Consider the following 17,098-nt stretch of genomic DNA (forward strand, 5'->3'; position numbering starts at 1 on the left):
TCTCAGTGTTGTTTTGATTTACAATTCTTTAATGGTCAAATGCTGAACATTTTTCATTTAATTATTCACCTTTGGTACTTCTTTTGAATATACATATATTGTTTTTGGTTTTTTTTTGGTACTGGGGATTGAACTCAGGACCTTGTACTTGCAAGGCAGGTGGTGGCATCACTAAGCTAAATCCCCAGCCCTGTACTTCTTTTGAGAAGTGTCTATTTCAATTGCCCTTTTTGATTGGGTCTTTTATTTTATGAGGTCTGATATTTTTTGAGTTCTTTATATATTCTAGATATTATTCCTCTGTCTGAATAGTAGCTGGCAGAAATTCTTCCACGTTTTGTAGCTTGTCTCTTCACTCTGTTGGGTTTTTACCATAGAAATGATTTTTAATTTGATATAATTGCATTTCTGATTTCTGGTATTGATTCTTCTATAATCAGTGTTCATTCCAGAAAGTCCTACCAATCACTATCTTTAAGAGTTTTACCTGTTTTTTTCTTCAAGAATAATACCTGATTTCTTCTGTGACCTGTTGATCATTCAAGAGTGTATTATTTAATACCATGTGCTTGTGTATTTTCTGTTTTTGTGTGTGTGTTGATTTTTAGTTTCATTTTTCTGTGATCTGCAAGAGATCATGAATTCAGTGTTATTTCAGGCTCAGTGGAACCTGCTAAGAACTCAGTAGTGTTTGGGGGCCAGAGGAAGGGAGCTCACGTAGGGGCAGGGCTCAGCAGCTTTTGGTGGGCAGTGGGATGGATCCTGCATCAGCACTGAGCTTAGCTGAGTTTGCAGGGTGAGGGGCAGGCAGGAACCTCAGGGCACAGAGCGCGTCAGTATTTGGGGACCGGAAGGAGAGTGCCTACTTTGGCACTGCTCCAGTGTCTTTTCTCCACCCCTGGATCACACAGGTCATAACCACTGCACTCCACTGCAGTTCACTGCTCCTTGGATTCCTCATTGCTTGGCTCTGGGTCCCTAAGCACAGGAACTTGCTTCTCTCTGACCCTAACTAATCGCTACTCTCTGAGTGATAATGTGTCTCGTCAGTGGATGGACATGTATTGTGTGGACAGAAGGGTCCAAGTTAGTTTTAATATAGACTAAAATTAAATTGTGGAGACTCATCGGTGTACACTAAGAAATACTATAGATTCTGTTAATGATACTACAATTAACTATATATAAAAAACAATATATGTAAGTGCAATGAAGAGATGAAAGAAAGTATTACAAAGTGTTCATATGTTATAACAGGGAGTAAACACATCCAAATTTGACCAAGTTGGTGAAAATAACAGGTTCCACTTTTTAATGCTTTTAATAGGCCCAGTTATAGTGCCATCTTAAAATATTTTCTTAGTACTGAAAGAACCATCCTTTAATTGCACTTTACAGTGTTTTTAAATCCTAGTAAAATATGTCACTTACCATTCAGTAAACTATTGCAATTTACTTTTTGTCTACCCATTCACCTCTTCTTCTATCTATTTGGCATCTAATGTATGTATTTACTTCTCTTTCTTTTCCTACTATATTTATCTAAGTGAAATCTGCAGGTATATCACCACAGTGATGCTCATCAAATGATAACAATGAAGTTTTTTGTTAGCGTATCAGGTTCTTTTGACTAATTTCCTGAGTTTTTCTATTAGTTGAATATTTTGAATGAGCATATTTTATTTTCATGAAAATAACATTTTTATTAAACACGTAAGTAAATATATATGTGCACAGTCTCACGTGTGTACTCATATCACCCACCAGAGAGTCAAGATAATTGCAAATTAAAGGCAAAATACAACCGGAAATTGAAATTCTGAGCCAGGTGAAAACCAGCACCCCACAGGTGATGGCGGATTGCCAGGTATTTTGAGCCAGTTATAGGAAAGCCAATCTTCTGATGCAGGAGTGGTTTACTTTGGAAGTGGACTCTAGGGATTTCTGATAGAAGGGAAGAAACGAAACCTCCGTTTAAGTCTCTGTTTCAGAAAGACAGAGCACTGAATCTTACATCTTGTTTGTCACCCTACCTGATTCATGGTAACACTTGAGGTCCTTCACTACATCAGGTTAATTAGTACTTTAAAATGCCTTCTCTACGATTTGCTTAGAAATTTCTAGCTTTGGGGAAGCTTTTGCTGTTGTTTTTCTTTTAATATAGATAATAAACTTCTCAGGGGCAATTCCATCGCTTCTTAGTGTCTCGATCCTTATTTGATATATCCTTAGAGAAAAGGAAGATCATTTCATGTTTCTTTCATTTCCATCACTTATCGTTTGTTGAGACACTGCTAGATACTGGAGATAAATGAAACCGAGATGCTTAATGATGATCAGTCATTGTCCTTACTGAGTTTAAAGCTTAGATTGGGAGAATAATATTCCACCAAATAAAACCAGTGATGGGAGCCGGGTGTGGTGGTGCACACCTGTAACTGCAGCACTTGGGAGGCTGAGGCAGGAGGATTGCTGTGAGTTCGAGACCAGCCTGGGCTACATAGTGAGTTCCAGGTCAGTCTCTCAACTACATAGTGAGACCCTGTCTTAAAAACAAAAACAAAAACAAACAAATAAATAAATAAATAAACCAGTGATGGGCTATCAGAGGTGTAAATGGTGACACATAATCACCTGTCACCTGTAACTGCAGCACTTGGGAGGCTGAGGCAGGAGGATTGCTGTGAGTTCGAGACCAGCCTGGGCTACATAGTGAGTTCCAGGTCAGTCTCTCAACTACATAGTGAGACCCTGTCTTAAAAACAAAAACAAAAACAAACAAATAAATAAATAAATAAACCAGTGATGGGCTATCAGAGGTGTAAATGGTGACACATAAAAAGAGATGGCCTGCTCTGTCTGGAGTTGGGATCATGGAAAGTCCTTTTGGAGTTGGAAGACTGTTGGCCAAGCCTTGAGAAATGAGCTTGCTAAAAAGAATAGGGAGAGATGGCATACCTCTGTTAATTCTCAGTCATCAATATCATTTGGGAGTCCCTGCTTTGTAATTTCACTTTCTTTGCCTAGTTGCTTTCCAATTTTGGAACAATTTACTTTTTTTAAGACTCTAAACTGCTGATACAGCCTCTGCCCCCTCCACTCCCACAACCGACAGACCTGCCTCTTAATCAAAGAGAAACTAAAAGTCATGAGATGACAAATCCTTCATTTTCTGCATTAGATTTACTGTGTAGCCTTTGCTTATTGTTTGGAACTTCCCTCCCAGTTCCGAGGAGGAGGATTTCCTTTTCTTTCTAATGTAGATCCCCATGAGGCATGGATCAAAAAATCCTCTTAGAACCTCAAGATATCAGTTATCCAGTCTCTCCCAGGCCACTCCCCATTTATATAATATCTTCAGCCTCTACCTGAGCATATATTAAAATATATATTAAAATGGAAACATACTTTGAACTTCAATATTTGAAAAAAGGAGCAAAAAAAAAAAAAAAAGCCTGAATTTCTCTTCTCCTTTCTGGTCATTTTCTGTCCTGACTTCCATGGACAAAGTTCTCCACATCTGTCTTCATCTTCACATAAGCCCAAGTTCTTCAGGCTTTTGCCCTCATTATTCTGCTGTTGTGCTCCACTAGTCACTAGTACTGACTAATAAATGCAAATGCAAATGTTTTGTCCTGTCTTTCCTACCCTTGCAGCTACAAATGGAAACTTTTTCTTCCCTTCCTATTTACTTTTCCTCATTTTTGTCATGTGTCTTTGATTTCCTTTGCCTAACCTTTTGCCTGTGAGCATTTAAAAAAATATAGTAATTGGCCAAGACTCAGCCAAAGGGCCTCTTTGTCTTCATTCTATACTATTTTTAAGAAATTACTCTCCCTCCATGATATCTCCTACCCATGCACTAAGGGTTTTTACATGTGTATCATTAGCGTGGACCTTTGAGCTTCAGACCTGAAGATCTGTACACCTCCTTGATTTTTTCTCTCATCTATATCTCTTAGTATCTCATGTCTAAACTAGAACACAAGCTCATCTCTCTATTTCCCTTTGTGCCTGTTCTCCCTCTTCTCAGTTTCTGTTCACACTGAATTCAGAGAGACCATCTCTAGCATAAATCTGATTTTTATCAACTCCAAACGTAAAATCCTCCCATTTTGTTTTTGGGATCCTAGCTTCACAGCATTTCTCAGGTTTCGTTTTTGTGAATGACTTCCAAATTCATATACCGTCTGTCAGTGAGCACCTCTTAGTTCCATGTCTCTGTAGAACCTTTTCCATATGCCCTTTCTTCTCACTGCAGCTTGCTTCTTATGTGTCAACCCTTCCCAGCTAACTAATACCACCCATCCTTGAATCAGCACCTAGGTCACTTCTGAGACTACCTCATCAGGCCCCTCCCACTTCTGCACATCTAAACTAGGACTCTCACTTGTATTCTTTGTGTCAGTTAAGTACACATTATCTTCTCAGCTTTATCCACAGTACACCTAAACATGCCTGTGTAAATATTCGTTTAGTCTCTGTTCCTGCATTAGGGTGCAACTTGCATGAGGTGCAGGACAGTATCTGTATTATTCACCTGTATATTCAAATCCTAGGACAGTAGAGTCTCAGTGAATGTTTTCTTTTATGAGTCGGAGCACACATGTAGACAGTGGGCTAGCACCTCATCCACCGTATGAATTAGCTAGACAGAGATCAGGTTCTCAAAAGAGAGGGGCACCAGTATCAGGCTGAAGGAAGAGACACTGGCTAAGGAGAAGGTCTGGATGAAAAGATCCTTGTTTAAACTGTTAAATTAGGAAGGCATGTGGAACATAGTGGTGTAGACATCTATTTGGCATTTATGCTTAGGTTTTCAGCAGACAAGTTGATGTTGTAACTTTTAGGTATTCTTTTATGGAAAAGAGTAGTAAGCTTTCTGGGAAAATAAAATTTGCCTAATGTTCCAGCTGGGCTGGGGAGTGAGGCAATCATTCTTTTTCTGAGGAATATCCTTAAACTATTAAATTCACATGCTGTTTTGCTTTTTTTGTCCATATAGTTTTCTCTTGGCAGAAATAATCAGCTTAGATATAATCAACCCCATTCTTTGGCATAATAAAATAAAAATTTTCTATTTTTGTGTTAATCCTGAAGTTCCCATTTCCCTCATGCCAGCCAAAATTTTCATTTTTTTTTCTTAGTACTGAACAGTTGGCTTCCTGGTATGGATCAATAGGCTATCCTTCTCCAGAGAAGAGTCCTAGAGAATTTAGTTGTCTTTTTCTTCATTAAAAAAATGCGATTTGGGGGGAACGTTGTAGATCTAAATCATAACATTTAATATCCTTAGTTTGCCTGTCTGAGCATTGAACTGGCCAAATAGTTAAAAATTTCTAATAGCCCAGAAGTTTATTCTACTAAGTATTAAGACTTAAAAAAAACTTGATCTTAACGATTCGGATGGAAGTCTTTGTGAAATATGTAATTCCTTGCTGAGATAGAACAGATTTGGACATTCTCACATCTTGTTCCTTCATAATTAGTTGCCATTTTTCCATGCTTTATGAATCCACTTGATGTAATTTCTTCAACTGACCCTCTCTTTCAACTTTGTTGCTATGGAATTTAAATCTGATAAGCAAATTTGTTGTCAGAACACTGTCTCTAATTTGTTTAATTTCCTCCTGAACAAAAGGCTGAGGTCATTCCTATGATCAAAAAATGTAAGATTTTGAGTACAGGAATTTTTTGATATATTATGATTATTCATGGAGCAGTCTTAAATTTTTTGTTCTAATTAAGTTTTGGGCCAATGATGCATCCATATTATGGTACTTTAGGAGAAAAGAAATGTTATTAGATATTCTTTATGTTCTGTATGAACTAACTGCAACAGAGCAAAATTATCTGGGAACTAAAATCTGGAGTTACAGTTGTGGGGAAACGAGTGAAGGAAAAACCCAGCCTTCATTAGAGTACAGTAGAAAGAAATGCTTTTCTTTAAGGATGGCTGTGAGCACTATCTTTCAGTTTAAACAAATAATTGTAGATGAAAATGAAATGGTAAAGTGGGACTGAATATATTCTCTCAGTACCACTCTGCACTTAAATGTATCATTTAAGTTAAGTGAAATACTAGAGAGAAGAGGAGAGGACTAGTAGGAGAGAGGCAGAGCATAGGAGTTTCTGAAGGAGGAAATAGAAATCAACCATGAGTAATGAGTAATAATTATTCCTTTGTGTTCCCCTCATCTACAATATCCTTCCTCTTATTTCTTCTTTCAGTCTGACAATGGCACTTTGTACCATCAGTTCTTTTTTTATTGATTGATTTTTATGTATTTTTATTGGTATATTTATGGGGTACTTATGATTATGTTTATTGTGGGAGTTTACACATCTTCGTTCTTTTTTGTCTCTTCCCCTCATGTCTCTTGCTGCACCCTTTAACGCTTGACCCCCTTCCCATTTGTAAAAACTGTATCCATCTTTTTCTTACACTTGAAGGAGACCAGTGGAGGATTCCTTTGGGTAGAGTTCAGGAAGATCAACTGAGCAGGTGTAGGTTTCCAAGGGTAACATTGCAGGATTCAAGAGATGACATGAAGTTTTTTTGTTTTGTTTTACTTGGGGTACTGGGATGCCAGCATCCTAGGAATGAAACAGAGCTGGAAAGTGGTCTAGATAGCACGTGTCAAAGAGACTCAGACAGTAGTCAGTAGGGTTCTGCACTTTGAGGGGCCTAAAGACCCTTGACTATGGGGGATATAGAGTGTTAGGATCAGGATGAGGCAAACAAATGCATGCGTGTCAGAAACAATAAATGAGGAAATGTACAGAAGAAGATGCTAGAATTGCTGCAAGAGTTACTGTTTATGAGTAGCAGAATACCTCCATCATATGGGGGTGCCTCCTCCAGCCACATAAAGTCCTGAGTACTACAAAAAGACTGGTTTCCCTGAGCAGAGGGAATTCTACTGCTCTTGCTTTGGGCTTTATCTGTCTCACTGGTCTCCTGATCTGGAGCTCACTGGCCCATACTGCAAATGTGGACTTGCCAGACTCCAAAATTGCCTGAGCTAATTTCTTATAATAAATCTCCAACACATCCTATTAGTTCTGTTTCTTTGGAAAACTCTACTACAAGGGCCAAGACACAAATATCTTTTTATACAGTAAAATCTCTGTTCACCAACCCTTCTGTTTATGAACAATTTGGTTCACAAAGAGAAGCATTCTGCAAAATTTTGCTTCCACTTTCGAACTCTGAATCGGGTGACTAGCATGACCATGGCCATCTTCCCCCAGAATCATGGAATGAATTAAATTTGTGAACTGAGGTGCCACTGTAATTTCAGATCTTAAAGTCTATGAAAATGTAAAAAGTCTGAGCAGTTCACAGAAGTTTTTTCAACAAGGAAAGAAATTAATATCTACATACCTGTGTATCATGACAGATTAAAACAAAACACAAAGTTTTTGGCCAGTGACAGTTCATTTCCTGTAATAACATGACAAAAATTGGTAAGTATTTACCAACATCCTGTATATACACATACTAAGATACTATGTCTAAATATAACTGAAAACTTTCTTAACAATATTTATTTATTTGATTCTTTTAAGATTAGAGCCAGGATTAGCAGCTGCCCTTTATAACTTCACAATTGCTTCTTTAAGCATTATTTCAGAATGACTAAGACTATGGAAACATCAAAATTTAACCTTCATTTATTGCATAAAATTCTGTTGAGATTACTTGAAGTCTTAGATGAGTATGAAATACAGCTTGGTTAAGCATCCAACAGTTTTTCTCAGTGAAGATTACTCCTTTTTTTCCTAAGCAGTGACGGAGAGGACAGAGGATGGATTTGGGTGTCTGTCACACCCTGATTCACATCATACCAGTACTTCTTATCAGCTCTCTGTCTGTGGACAAGATAGTATGTGTGTTTACATCCTTTGAAAAATGCAATTGAAAATGATTTCCTTTTTCAGAACTAAATAAATTATGTGAAAATGTCCGTGGCGTCGCCAGGCACTCAAATATGTTCTTGATACATGTAATGTTCCTTTCTTCTTTATAGTTCATATAAATACTTATAACTTTATAGTTTTTAATTGATATTTCTGCATGAATTATGAAGTACAAAATTGTATTAGTTACAGTAAGCTTCAAGATCATTAGTGGTGCCAAGTGTTGTAATGTATAAGAAAACTGAGTTTCTAGAGAATTTTCTTTGCCTTAGGGCACAGCATTCGTTAGGGAAAGCAAGGCACATTTGTTTTCAGAATGCAGATGGACCCCTATGAAATAACAGTTTACTCATTGGACAAATTAGCTTTGAAAAGAGACACTGTTTTCTAGTTTTAGAACATACGAGTGTACCTATCTTTGTTTCTGTATTGCTTTATCTATTAAAAAAGAGCAATGATACGTGGCTCATAGAGTTGTGAAAATTAAATTCCAAGCATGAAAACAATCTCGTTCACACTGGATAAGTGCGTATATTTATAATCTGCACAACGATTTGATTACTCAAGTTTTTAGGCACAAAATGTAGCATGTTCTTTCAACTGATGGCAGCTCAGTTATCTGAATTGTCGTCCTTGAAACTCTCTTTAAGAATTCTTCGAAGCAATAATGAGAGCAATGTTTTACCTTGCAAATAAATTTCAGTTTGGTAGAAGCTATTTCCAGGAAATTCTGTTAGCGTAAAATAAGTTTCTATAAGTATGGTGTATGAAGAAGTGAGAATCAGAAGTCATGTTTATTTTTCTAACTTTTCTTATTAAATCCTCCTTTAAATAACATTGTGGGCTCTGTGCTATACGATGAAATGAACAGTATAATTTGTTACTAAGCACTTTTTTCTCTATGTAAATTACCAAATTATCTGAACTGTGTTGGACTTGTTGTTTTTAATAATATTCTACAAATAACCAGACGAATAGACTCAGTGCCCTCTAGTGATTTTCTAAAATAAACAACCTTCCTTCCCTTGCAATATCAACCTTAAACACTTTCTTTGTCTTAAGACTTTTATACTACTGAGTTTTTTAAAACTTCTTTGTATACCACCTACTGCAATAATAAAACTGGTCTTCTGGCCTCTAAATAATATACTTTTTCTTGTTTGTATCTGTCTTGCCCTAACTAACCTTAGGCCAAATGCTGTACACAAAGCAATAATAAATGTTCGCCATCTGTATTATTTTTATTATACTTTCATGTGCTCAACCTTTTCAAGGCCTAATTAAAAACCCTGATCCTCGGGCTGGAGATTTTGCTCAGTGGTGCCGCTGCCTGCCTGGCAAGCAAGTCCCGAGTTCAATCCCCAGTACTAAACAAAACAAACAAAATACACAAAAAACCCCACTCCAACTTCTTATCTGGCTGTCTTTCTTATAACTGCCATTGCAACTAATGCTGTACTGTACTCCATTCACCCAGTTTATATAACCACTTTAACTCTATTTCCCCCTTCCAGGTGAGCTTTTACAGACTTCTATATTTTGCTTTATTCACAATTTAAAAACCTATGATTGAGAGCATTATGTTTATCTAAATATACACAGGCTCAAAACCAATAAAATTATTCCACTGCACTGAACTGGTGAGTGTATTTTCATAATGTCGTCATAAGTTTGCCTCTAATTTGATACCTATCCTTTTTTTTTTTTGCTTTGAGGCAGTATGATGTTAGGAATTCAGTTTTAAGTGTCCTGCTGTTCACTGGTCTAACTCCAATAAAATCAAACCTACACAGACTTCTTTTTAGTTGTAAAATAATCATTACATTACTATGTGAGTATGACACATCACATTAGTAAGTGGGCACTCAGGGGTCAGTTTCCAAGCCCTTGAAACATACTGTTGTGACTTCACCAGCTTTAAGACTGGGCGCTCGACTTCCCCCTCAGCCTGGCTTTGTGCCCCGGGATTCTGTTCTGGGTAATAGCAGCATCACCTATGTGTAAGCAAAAGTGAAACACCAACAGTCTGACCACATTCCTTTCACTCGTACTCCTAGCATTAGACTTGGTACCAAATGCTAAAGAGTCTCTCTGTAAATGTAACTTGAAAGCAAGGTGCTTACTCAAGCACAGATCACTAGCTATCAGATCTTACACCAGTAAAGGCATCCTTTGAGAACTTTTGTCTACAAAATGGGAAAATACTCCCTGTTTCCTCACTGTACAGAATTTCTGAGAGAATCAAATAACATCCCTGAAAGCAAGCCAAAAACTACAAAGGGTTGAATAAATGCAAAGTTTTATTGCTGTTATTATTATTCTTATTAAATATGTTACTTGGTCACTTTAATAATATCTGCTTCTCAGTTGACATTGATTCTTGGTTGTCTTAGATGAGACATTGTTTTATCATGTTAAAAACTTAGACATTACCAAAGTGTGTGTGAACTTATACTTCTTCATGACAAAATGTGGAATGTCTAACATACAGTTGATACTGAGAGGAATGTATTCTATGGCTTTTACTCTATGTACAGACTCTGTGTTTCCTCATTCCAGGTGCCTGTTGTGGCCATTCTGGGCTCTGGTGGGGGCTTCCGGGCCATGGTGGGATTCTCTGGTGTGATGAAGGCATTGTATGAATCAGGGATTTTGGATTGTGCCACCTACATCGCTGGTCTTTCTGGCTCCACATGGTTAGTATGCATTTTCAGTTTTAGTTTTATCATTCCAAAGGTTCAAAATTTATCTAGACTCAAACATTGGAAAGAGGGATTTAGAAAATTGAGCATTAGTTTCAAATTATTGAAATGTTCCAATTTGTTGCCACAATCTGCTTAAGGATATATTTTTTAAAAAAAGAAAGCTACATCTAGTAATGATCTGTGCCATATATTAACTCCATTTTAGCTGATTGGTAGCTTACAATGTACTTAAAGCTAAAGTAAAAATAAAATATAGACCAGCTGAAGATAATTCTACAAAAATATTGCAGAAGTGGCATAACATACTCCACCCATAATTAATTTAATCTTTCTATAACTTGCTGATTTGTAAGTTTTCAACAAACGTGTCTAAGGCTATATGATTCACTAGGTATTCATTTTCATCGTTAGGGCAAATTGAATAAAATGAAAGATACCATAGATCCTATAGCATAAGAAAGAAGGAAAACAACTTTTGGAATCCGAGATGCAATAAATTTTACCTGTTTATACATCACAAAATATAAAGCTAGTCCTTTAAATGTATTTAAGATCAGCAAAAATTGGACAGAGAGTTGTACTATTCATGTGTGTGACATTTCTGCCTTACACATTTGCCTTCTCAGGGATGTACTTATAAAGCATTTTCAAAAAATAGACCATATAATTTTTGGGTTGCCTCTCTCACATAAGCACATTGAAAAACAAATAAAAGTCCTTGTTCAGATAGGATAGTCCAGATTATTAAAACACATCTGTTTGACTAATAAGGCCTTTTTAGACACTCAGCTATGGCAGTTTGTGTATCATAGTATTGCATTTTATCTGTCTGGTACTTTAAAATGTCTGTGTCATTTCTCTCCTGTGAGCTGGATATGAGTCTCTTCATTTTTTACCTGAATAATATTTAACACACAAGCCAAGTGATTTGTCCCAACATCACTGGCAGAGACAACATTGAAGCCCCAATTGTAACATTCTTTCTAGTACACCACAGTCCCCCCTGGACAGTTAGCTGTGAGTACTGCGTAGAGCTCCTTATTTAAATAATTTATAATTTCTTTTTTTTTAATTGAGTTTATTGGTACATTTTAGGGATACAGTACAGTTACATTCATCATTGGGATCTTGTACCTCTACATGACAGGACTTGGTTCTCATTTTTTCCCCTTGTCCGTGCCCTCCCTTCACCCCCTCTTCCCCTCCCCCTTTACAAACACTTCATTTCCATCTTTTCATTTTCTCACATTTTTTTCTTTTCCCTTTTCACCCTTCCCCTACCCATCCCACCTTCCCTCCACCTTGAGCCCCTTTCTTCCCATTTCACAATGTTAGTTATCCCATTAGGACCTTATGTAGTATTACAGTTTCTTCACACCAGAGAAACTATTTGGTATTCACACGTGTTATAATTTCTTCAATATATTGAACCAGACTCTGCAGTTAAAAAACAATAACCTAGGCCACAGTTGTCATCTTCTTTTTATGCACTCTCAAAATGATTTCTGTCTTCCGAAAGAAGGGTGTAGCCCATCATTATTCTTTCCCTTGAAGGAAGGAGCAGGCACTTGCCTGTTTAATGAGTAATGAGGAAGAAACACTTGCACCCTTACATTACATATTCTGCTTAATCATTTTTTAAAACAGTTATTGTTAGGGTGATTTTCTTTCTGTGTTCTAATTTCGGGTTAAGTCTCTGTGGCCCATCTTTGACTAGAGCACTTCAGAAGCTGACATTGATAAACTACTCTAACAAAGTCTAGGCCTCAAGGGCTGCCTTGAGGTATATGACGATGTCACATGTGGGCTGGATTAGAGCTCAGTCATTGCTTTGGTGATGGATTTGGGTCAGTATCTTCTTATAGCCTTCCATTAAAAATGTGAAGACAAGTCTTGTGAAATGTAATTAGGAGAATTTTAAATATGCACAGACTTTTCCACAGATACATGACTTCTTTACCTTTCAAGGTCTTATATCCTTCAAGATTAGCTTTCTCTTTTTTATTCTCTTTCCTTAAAGGGCTCTCACTCTTTAAATCTGTACTATAGATTTGTACTCATAAGCCACTTAATTTCCAAATGTGGAAATTATATTCAAATATATTGTGAAGTTTTATATTCCTTCACTTCTTTGGAGGGTGGGTTGCTAAAGGTTGAGACATGACATACATTGATTTGTTCTTTTAAATTACTCTGCTGTGCCTTTCTGGCCTCATCTCATCTTTGCTGGTTGCTCTCACCACTGGATTTTCTTTACTGCTTCCACCACTTTTCTCCTTAATGGACTTTTGTTCCTGGGATCTTCACTGTTTTCTGCTATATAGACATATCCTTCCTTGGCAACTCTACTAACTACTACCATGTCAGCTGTGACCATCAATAATTCAATTTGTGGAACCCCAAGATTCCAAAATGTATTAGACAAATTGAAAGAAAAAACCCAATAGACACCTAATTAATTCCTAAAAGGAGGCCTCTTTATGAGAGTGACTGAAAAGGAGATACAGAGAGCAGGGGTGGATATTGTTTCAACTAGTATTTTAAAAGAACTTAGCACTGGGTTTGGAAAACTTTAGTAGTTTTATTTGGAATCAGTTGATAAATAAAGATACTTTTGGTCATGAAAGCGTCAAGGATTGCCAAGTGAATGTATAGTGAAAATACAGGAAGTGGAGATGTGAACCTTGCACGAATTGTCTGTTATTTCAAGCAGTTTGCCCTGAAAGGGAAAAGAAATGTGTAGTCATTGTTCAAGAAGACTGTAGAGCTTAGGGGAAAGTTTTTTGTTTTGTTTTCAGAGTTTCAGAGACTTGAGATTTCTGCAGAAGTCTGAGATAAAGTGAATAGTACGGAGAGGTAGATGGAATATAATGGAGTAAAAGAAACCCATAGAGAACGATACAGGCAGAAACAATATGAGATAGAGAGCGTAGGTGAAGATGTTAACCATGAGAAGAGGAGACCCTTGCTGAGGCAAAGTGGTCAGGATGACTCACGTTAATGCTTCTCTCTTGAAGAGAATTGGTGAGAAAGTACAAAGTTCAAAGGAAGGAACTCGGAACGACTTGAAAAAACAAATTACACTCCTGCGTTGTGTAAGTGTTTATATTGTGTGGATATATGACCATTATTTGGCATAAATGAAGTAATAAGGAAATACCCGGAGATGCCTTAGACCTCCCATAACGTTTTCTCTGATCAGAAAATAGAATTTCAGGTAGGACAAAGCTTCCCTTGTAACCACTACTACATTTATGGTAATTTTTGAAATTATTTTTGGATGATCCTTGTCTTTCATTAAATGCGGTGTCAACCGACCTGGAGTCTTGGCATGTGTGAGCTGGAGGAGTCATGATAGTAACTCCGCGCTCTCTGGGAGTTTTAGCACTGCTCTCTTTCTCAGTAAAGCTGTTCCACTGTAGCATCAAAGGGAGCTGCTAGACATTAATTGCCTTGTTTTGTGATATTACCATTTAAAAATCAGTGAATATGGACAGTAGGGACCAAGCCACTGAATTTATAAAGTAGAGTTTGAGAATGAGAACTTTCCATTTAATAGCATGAAGAATTCCTGGGACGATGAAAAAGAAACAATTTTGACAGAAGTTGTCACATAGGAGGTGAGAGGTTCAAGGATCTGTGTGTGCGTGTGCGTGCGCATGTATACATATGAAATAGTATGTTATTTGAAGTGGGCCATAATCTTTTCTTGGTCCCTTAGTTCACCAGCTGAGCACAGAGCTTGATTTGCTCCAGGATAGTAGTTAAATGAAGAAATGCAAAGTGACTAAATTTTAGGGAAAAATTAGGGAATTTTTTTAGGGTTTCAGGACATTTCCTTTATAAATGCAGATGGTTTTCTCACATCATTTCAAGTCTTATTGTATATGAGAATCACTCTGACACTGTAAGCAAAACATTATAAATGCATAACCCTAAATATTCTGATTCACAAGTTCTAGAAGTCAGTTACTGGTATTTTAAAACATCAACCATGAGAATTGGAGGATTGAACTGAAAATTCCTTCTCTTTGGCATGAGTTAGATTTAAAATTTTACACTTATTGTAAAATGCATTAAGATAAAAGAATGATATGTCCCATTACATAAATATATTGAAAAATGAAAATCAAATATTCACAGGTTTGTGGATTAAATAAATACAAAATCCTTTTGATCATTATTTAGGCACTGACTTTTTGAAACTTGCTAGATAGAATTAAGAAACAATTGTTAGTAAAAAGATCAAATTTAAGGAGCTAAAACTTGGGATGATATTTGTGTCCTTTAGATGATATTATGTTCACAGAAAGCAATTATACCTGAACCTGGGCCTCATAAAACTACAAAAATAGAAAAAAAGAAGAAAGCAATTCAAGCTTTAAAAGCTGCACAGAAAATCTAGTTGCTGCCGATTATTTCATTTTTAGCTAACACCAAAGCCAAAACCTAATTCTTGGATGTAACCACAATAACATCATAGAAAGGATGTCCAGTTCATTCATGTAAATTCTAAGGAGTATGTTTTCATAACCACTGAGCAACAAAAACCATTAACTCAATGCCAATGACTGAGGTATTCTAGGTTTTTTCTGTTTCTCCTTCTTCTGTTCCTCTTCCTCCTCCTCCTCATTTATCTTCTTCCTTTTTTTTTTTTTTTTTTTAAGACAGGTCTTGCTATGTAGTTCAGGCTGGCCTTGTGTGCACTGTGTAGACCAGGCTGTTCCCAAACTTGCAGAGATTTTCCTGCCTCAGCCTCTGTACTGCTGGGATTATAGGTGTGCACCGCTATGCCTGACTCCTACTAACGTTTCTATTCAAAATAAATTTCTTCAAGGGAAGGAAAGAAAAAGGTATTCTGTCTATACAGTCAAGTGCCTGTGCTTCTCCATTCAGGGAGCAAAAATGGATTTTAGCCATTCTACCTAGAACAAATAAGGATAATTGGGTTGACATCTACATACATTCTGTCCCCTTAAAAATATTTACTTCTAAAACTGTGGCAGAGTATGAGATTTTAAGCCACCTCTATACTTTCTGGAAGAGGTTTCAAAATTTACATGTAGCTGTTAATGTGAGGAAGAAGGGAAGAAAACAGAGCAGGCTTTTGATCTTGCTGGCAGTAACCCGTTGGCCAGAGGAACCTGTTAGAATCCTCAGTTGATTCATCTGAAGACCAGCTACATATAAGTGGAGAAGGGAAATCAGTATAGTGTAGGTGAAATTTGAAAAACCACACTATTCTGTGAGCAGAAGAGAATGACAGTTTCCAATAGAACAATCATATAATTTCCTTTCACTCGGCTTTGAAGAGATTCAGTGACTACATTGATTTCTACTGACTTTGAGTCTTTGCTAGGTTCTTTTGCTCACCTGATACATTATATAAGTCCTAATGTATCTTAATATAAAATAAGACTGAGACTGGACTGGATACCTTAAAAATTGAAACGCAAGGAAGCAGAAATGGACTTGAGTAACAACTCATGGTACAAGGTATGACTCTGGTGTGACAGAGGTTTAGATTTAAGCTTTCTAGAATTCAAGAAAAAATGAAAACAATATATATAGTTATACAATACACAAGTTTTAATGAGTTAAGAGCAGTGCCCATGGAGGCAGCATCATTCTTATTAGTAAAATGGGATAAGAATTTTTTCTTAGTTTCTCATAAAAAATGAATCGTATTGTGAATATTTTCACAGCTGATCACCTTGAGGCTAAAAAGGATCTTTTTATACCTATTATATACGATGTTCTTAAATACACTATCATCACAATATACGTATTAAATATATGGCAAAATCCAGAAAACTGGATCTTTATGTGGATGAATCGTATTGTAAAATGCAGAGTCACTATAGGAGTGGACAGATACCTTGTCTTTCAAGTATTCTAAGCTGTATTTTTATTTTTGGCACCAGAAATAGAACTCGGGACCTTGCACTTGCAAGGCTGGTGGCAACACCACTGAGCTAAATCCCCAGCTCTAAGCTGTATTTTTATAGATTGAGATTTGTGCTTTAAGTAAACATATTTTATTTATCTTTACAACATGGGTAGGTATAGTTGAGAGTTCAATTGTGTTATAAACATCTTTTAGGAAATTTGTCTTTGTTTTTTTCAGCATGTGTTCCTCTTTAGTTCTATCACTCACCATTTTTTTTTTTAACTTTCTTATTTTCAGTTTGTCTCCAAAACTCTGAATCCTTCAAGAAACACTAATTTATTGTATGGTGAGAAGAGTTCTGTCACTAAGAGTAGAAATCTTGTATAAGAGACTTAAAAACTAGATGCTATTGGAAGAGAAAGATTGATATTTATTTATTTATTTATTTATTTGTCTTTTGAGACAGGGTCTCACTATGTAGTTGAGACTGACCTGGAACACTATGGAGCCCAGGCTGGTCTCGAACTCCCAGCGATCCTCCTGCCTCAGCCTCCCAAGTGCTGGGATTACAGGAGTGAAC

General features: G+C 36.7%; 1 protein-coding gene across 4 annotated transcripts in view; it reads left to right on the top strand.

Annotated features, from left to right (window-relative positions):
• Pla2g4a (phospholipase A2 group IVA) overlaps positions 1-17,098 on the top strand; it is a 131,958-nt gene that overhangs the window by 78,480 nt on the left and 36,380 nt on the right. For all 4 annotated transcript variants that reach the window (XM_010635421.2, XM_010635423.2, XM_010635422.2 and 1 more), the window contains one exon: positions 10,483-10,619. In XM_010635421.2, coding sequence (XP_010633723.1) covers positions 10,483-10,619 — 137 coding nt within the window. The remainder of the gene's footprint in view (positions 1-10,482; positions 10,620-17,098) is intronic.

Source organism: Fukomys damarensis, unplaced genomic scaffold (genome assembly GCF_012274545.1).
Source record: "Fukomys damarensis isolate Sample0158 unplaced genomic scaffold, DMR_v1.0_HiC HiC_scaffold_11, whole genome shotgun sequence".
NCBI classification, from domain to species: Eukaryota; Metazoa; Chordata; class Mammalia; order Rodentia; family Bathyergidae; genus Fukomys; species Fukomys damarensis.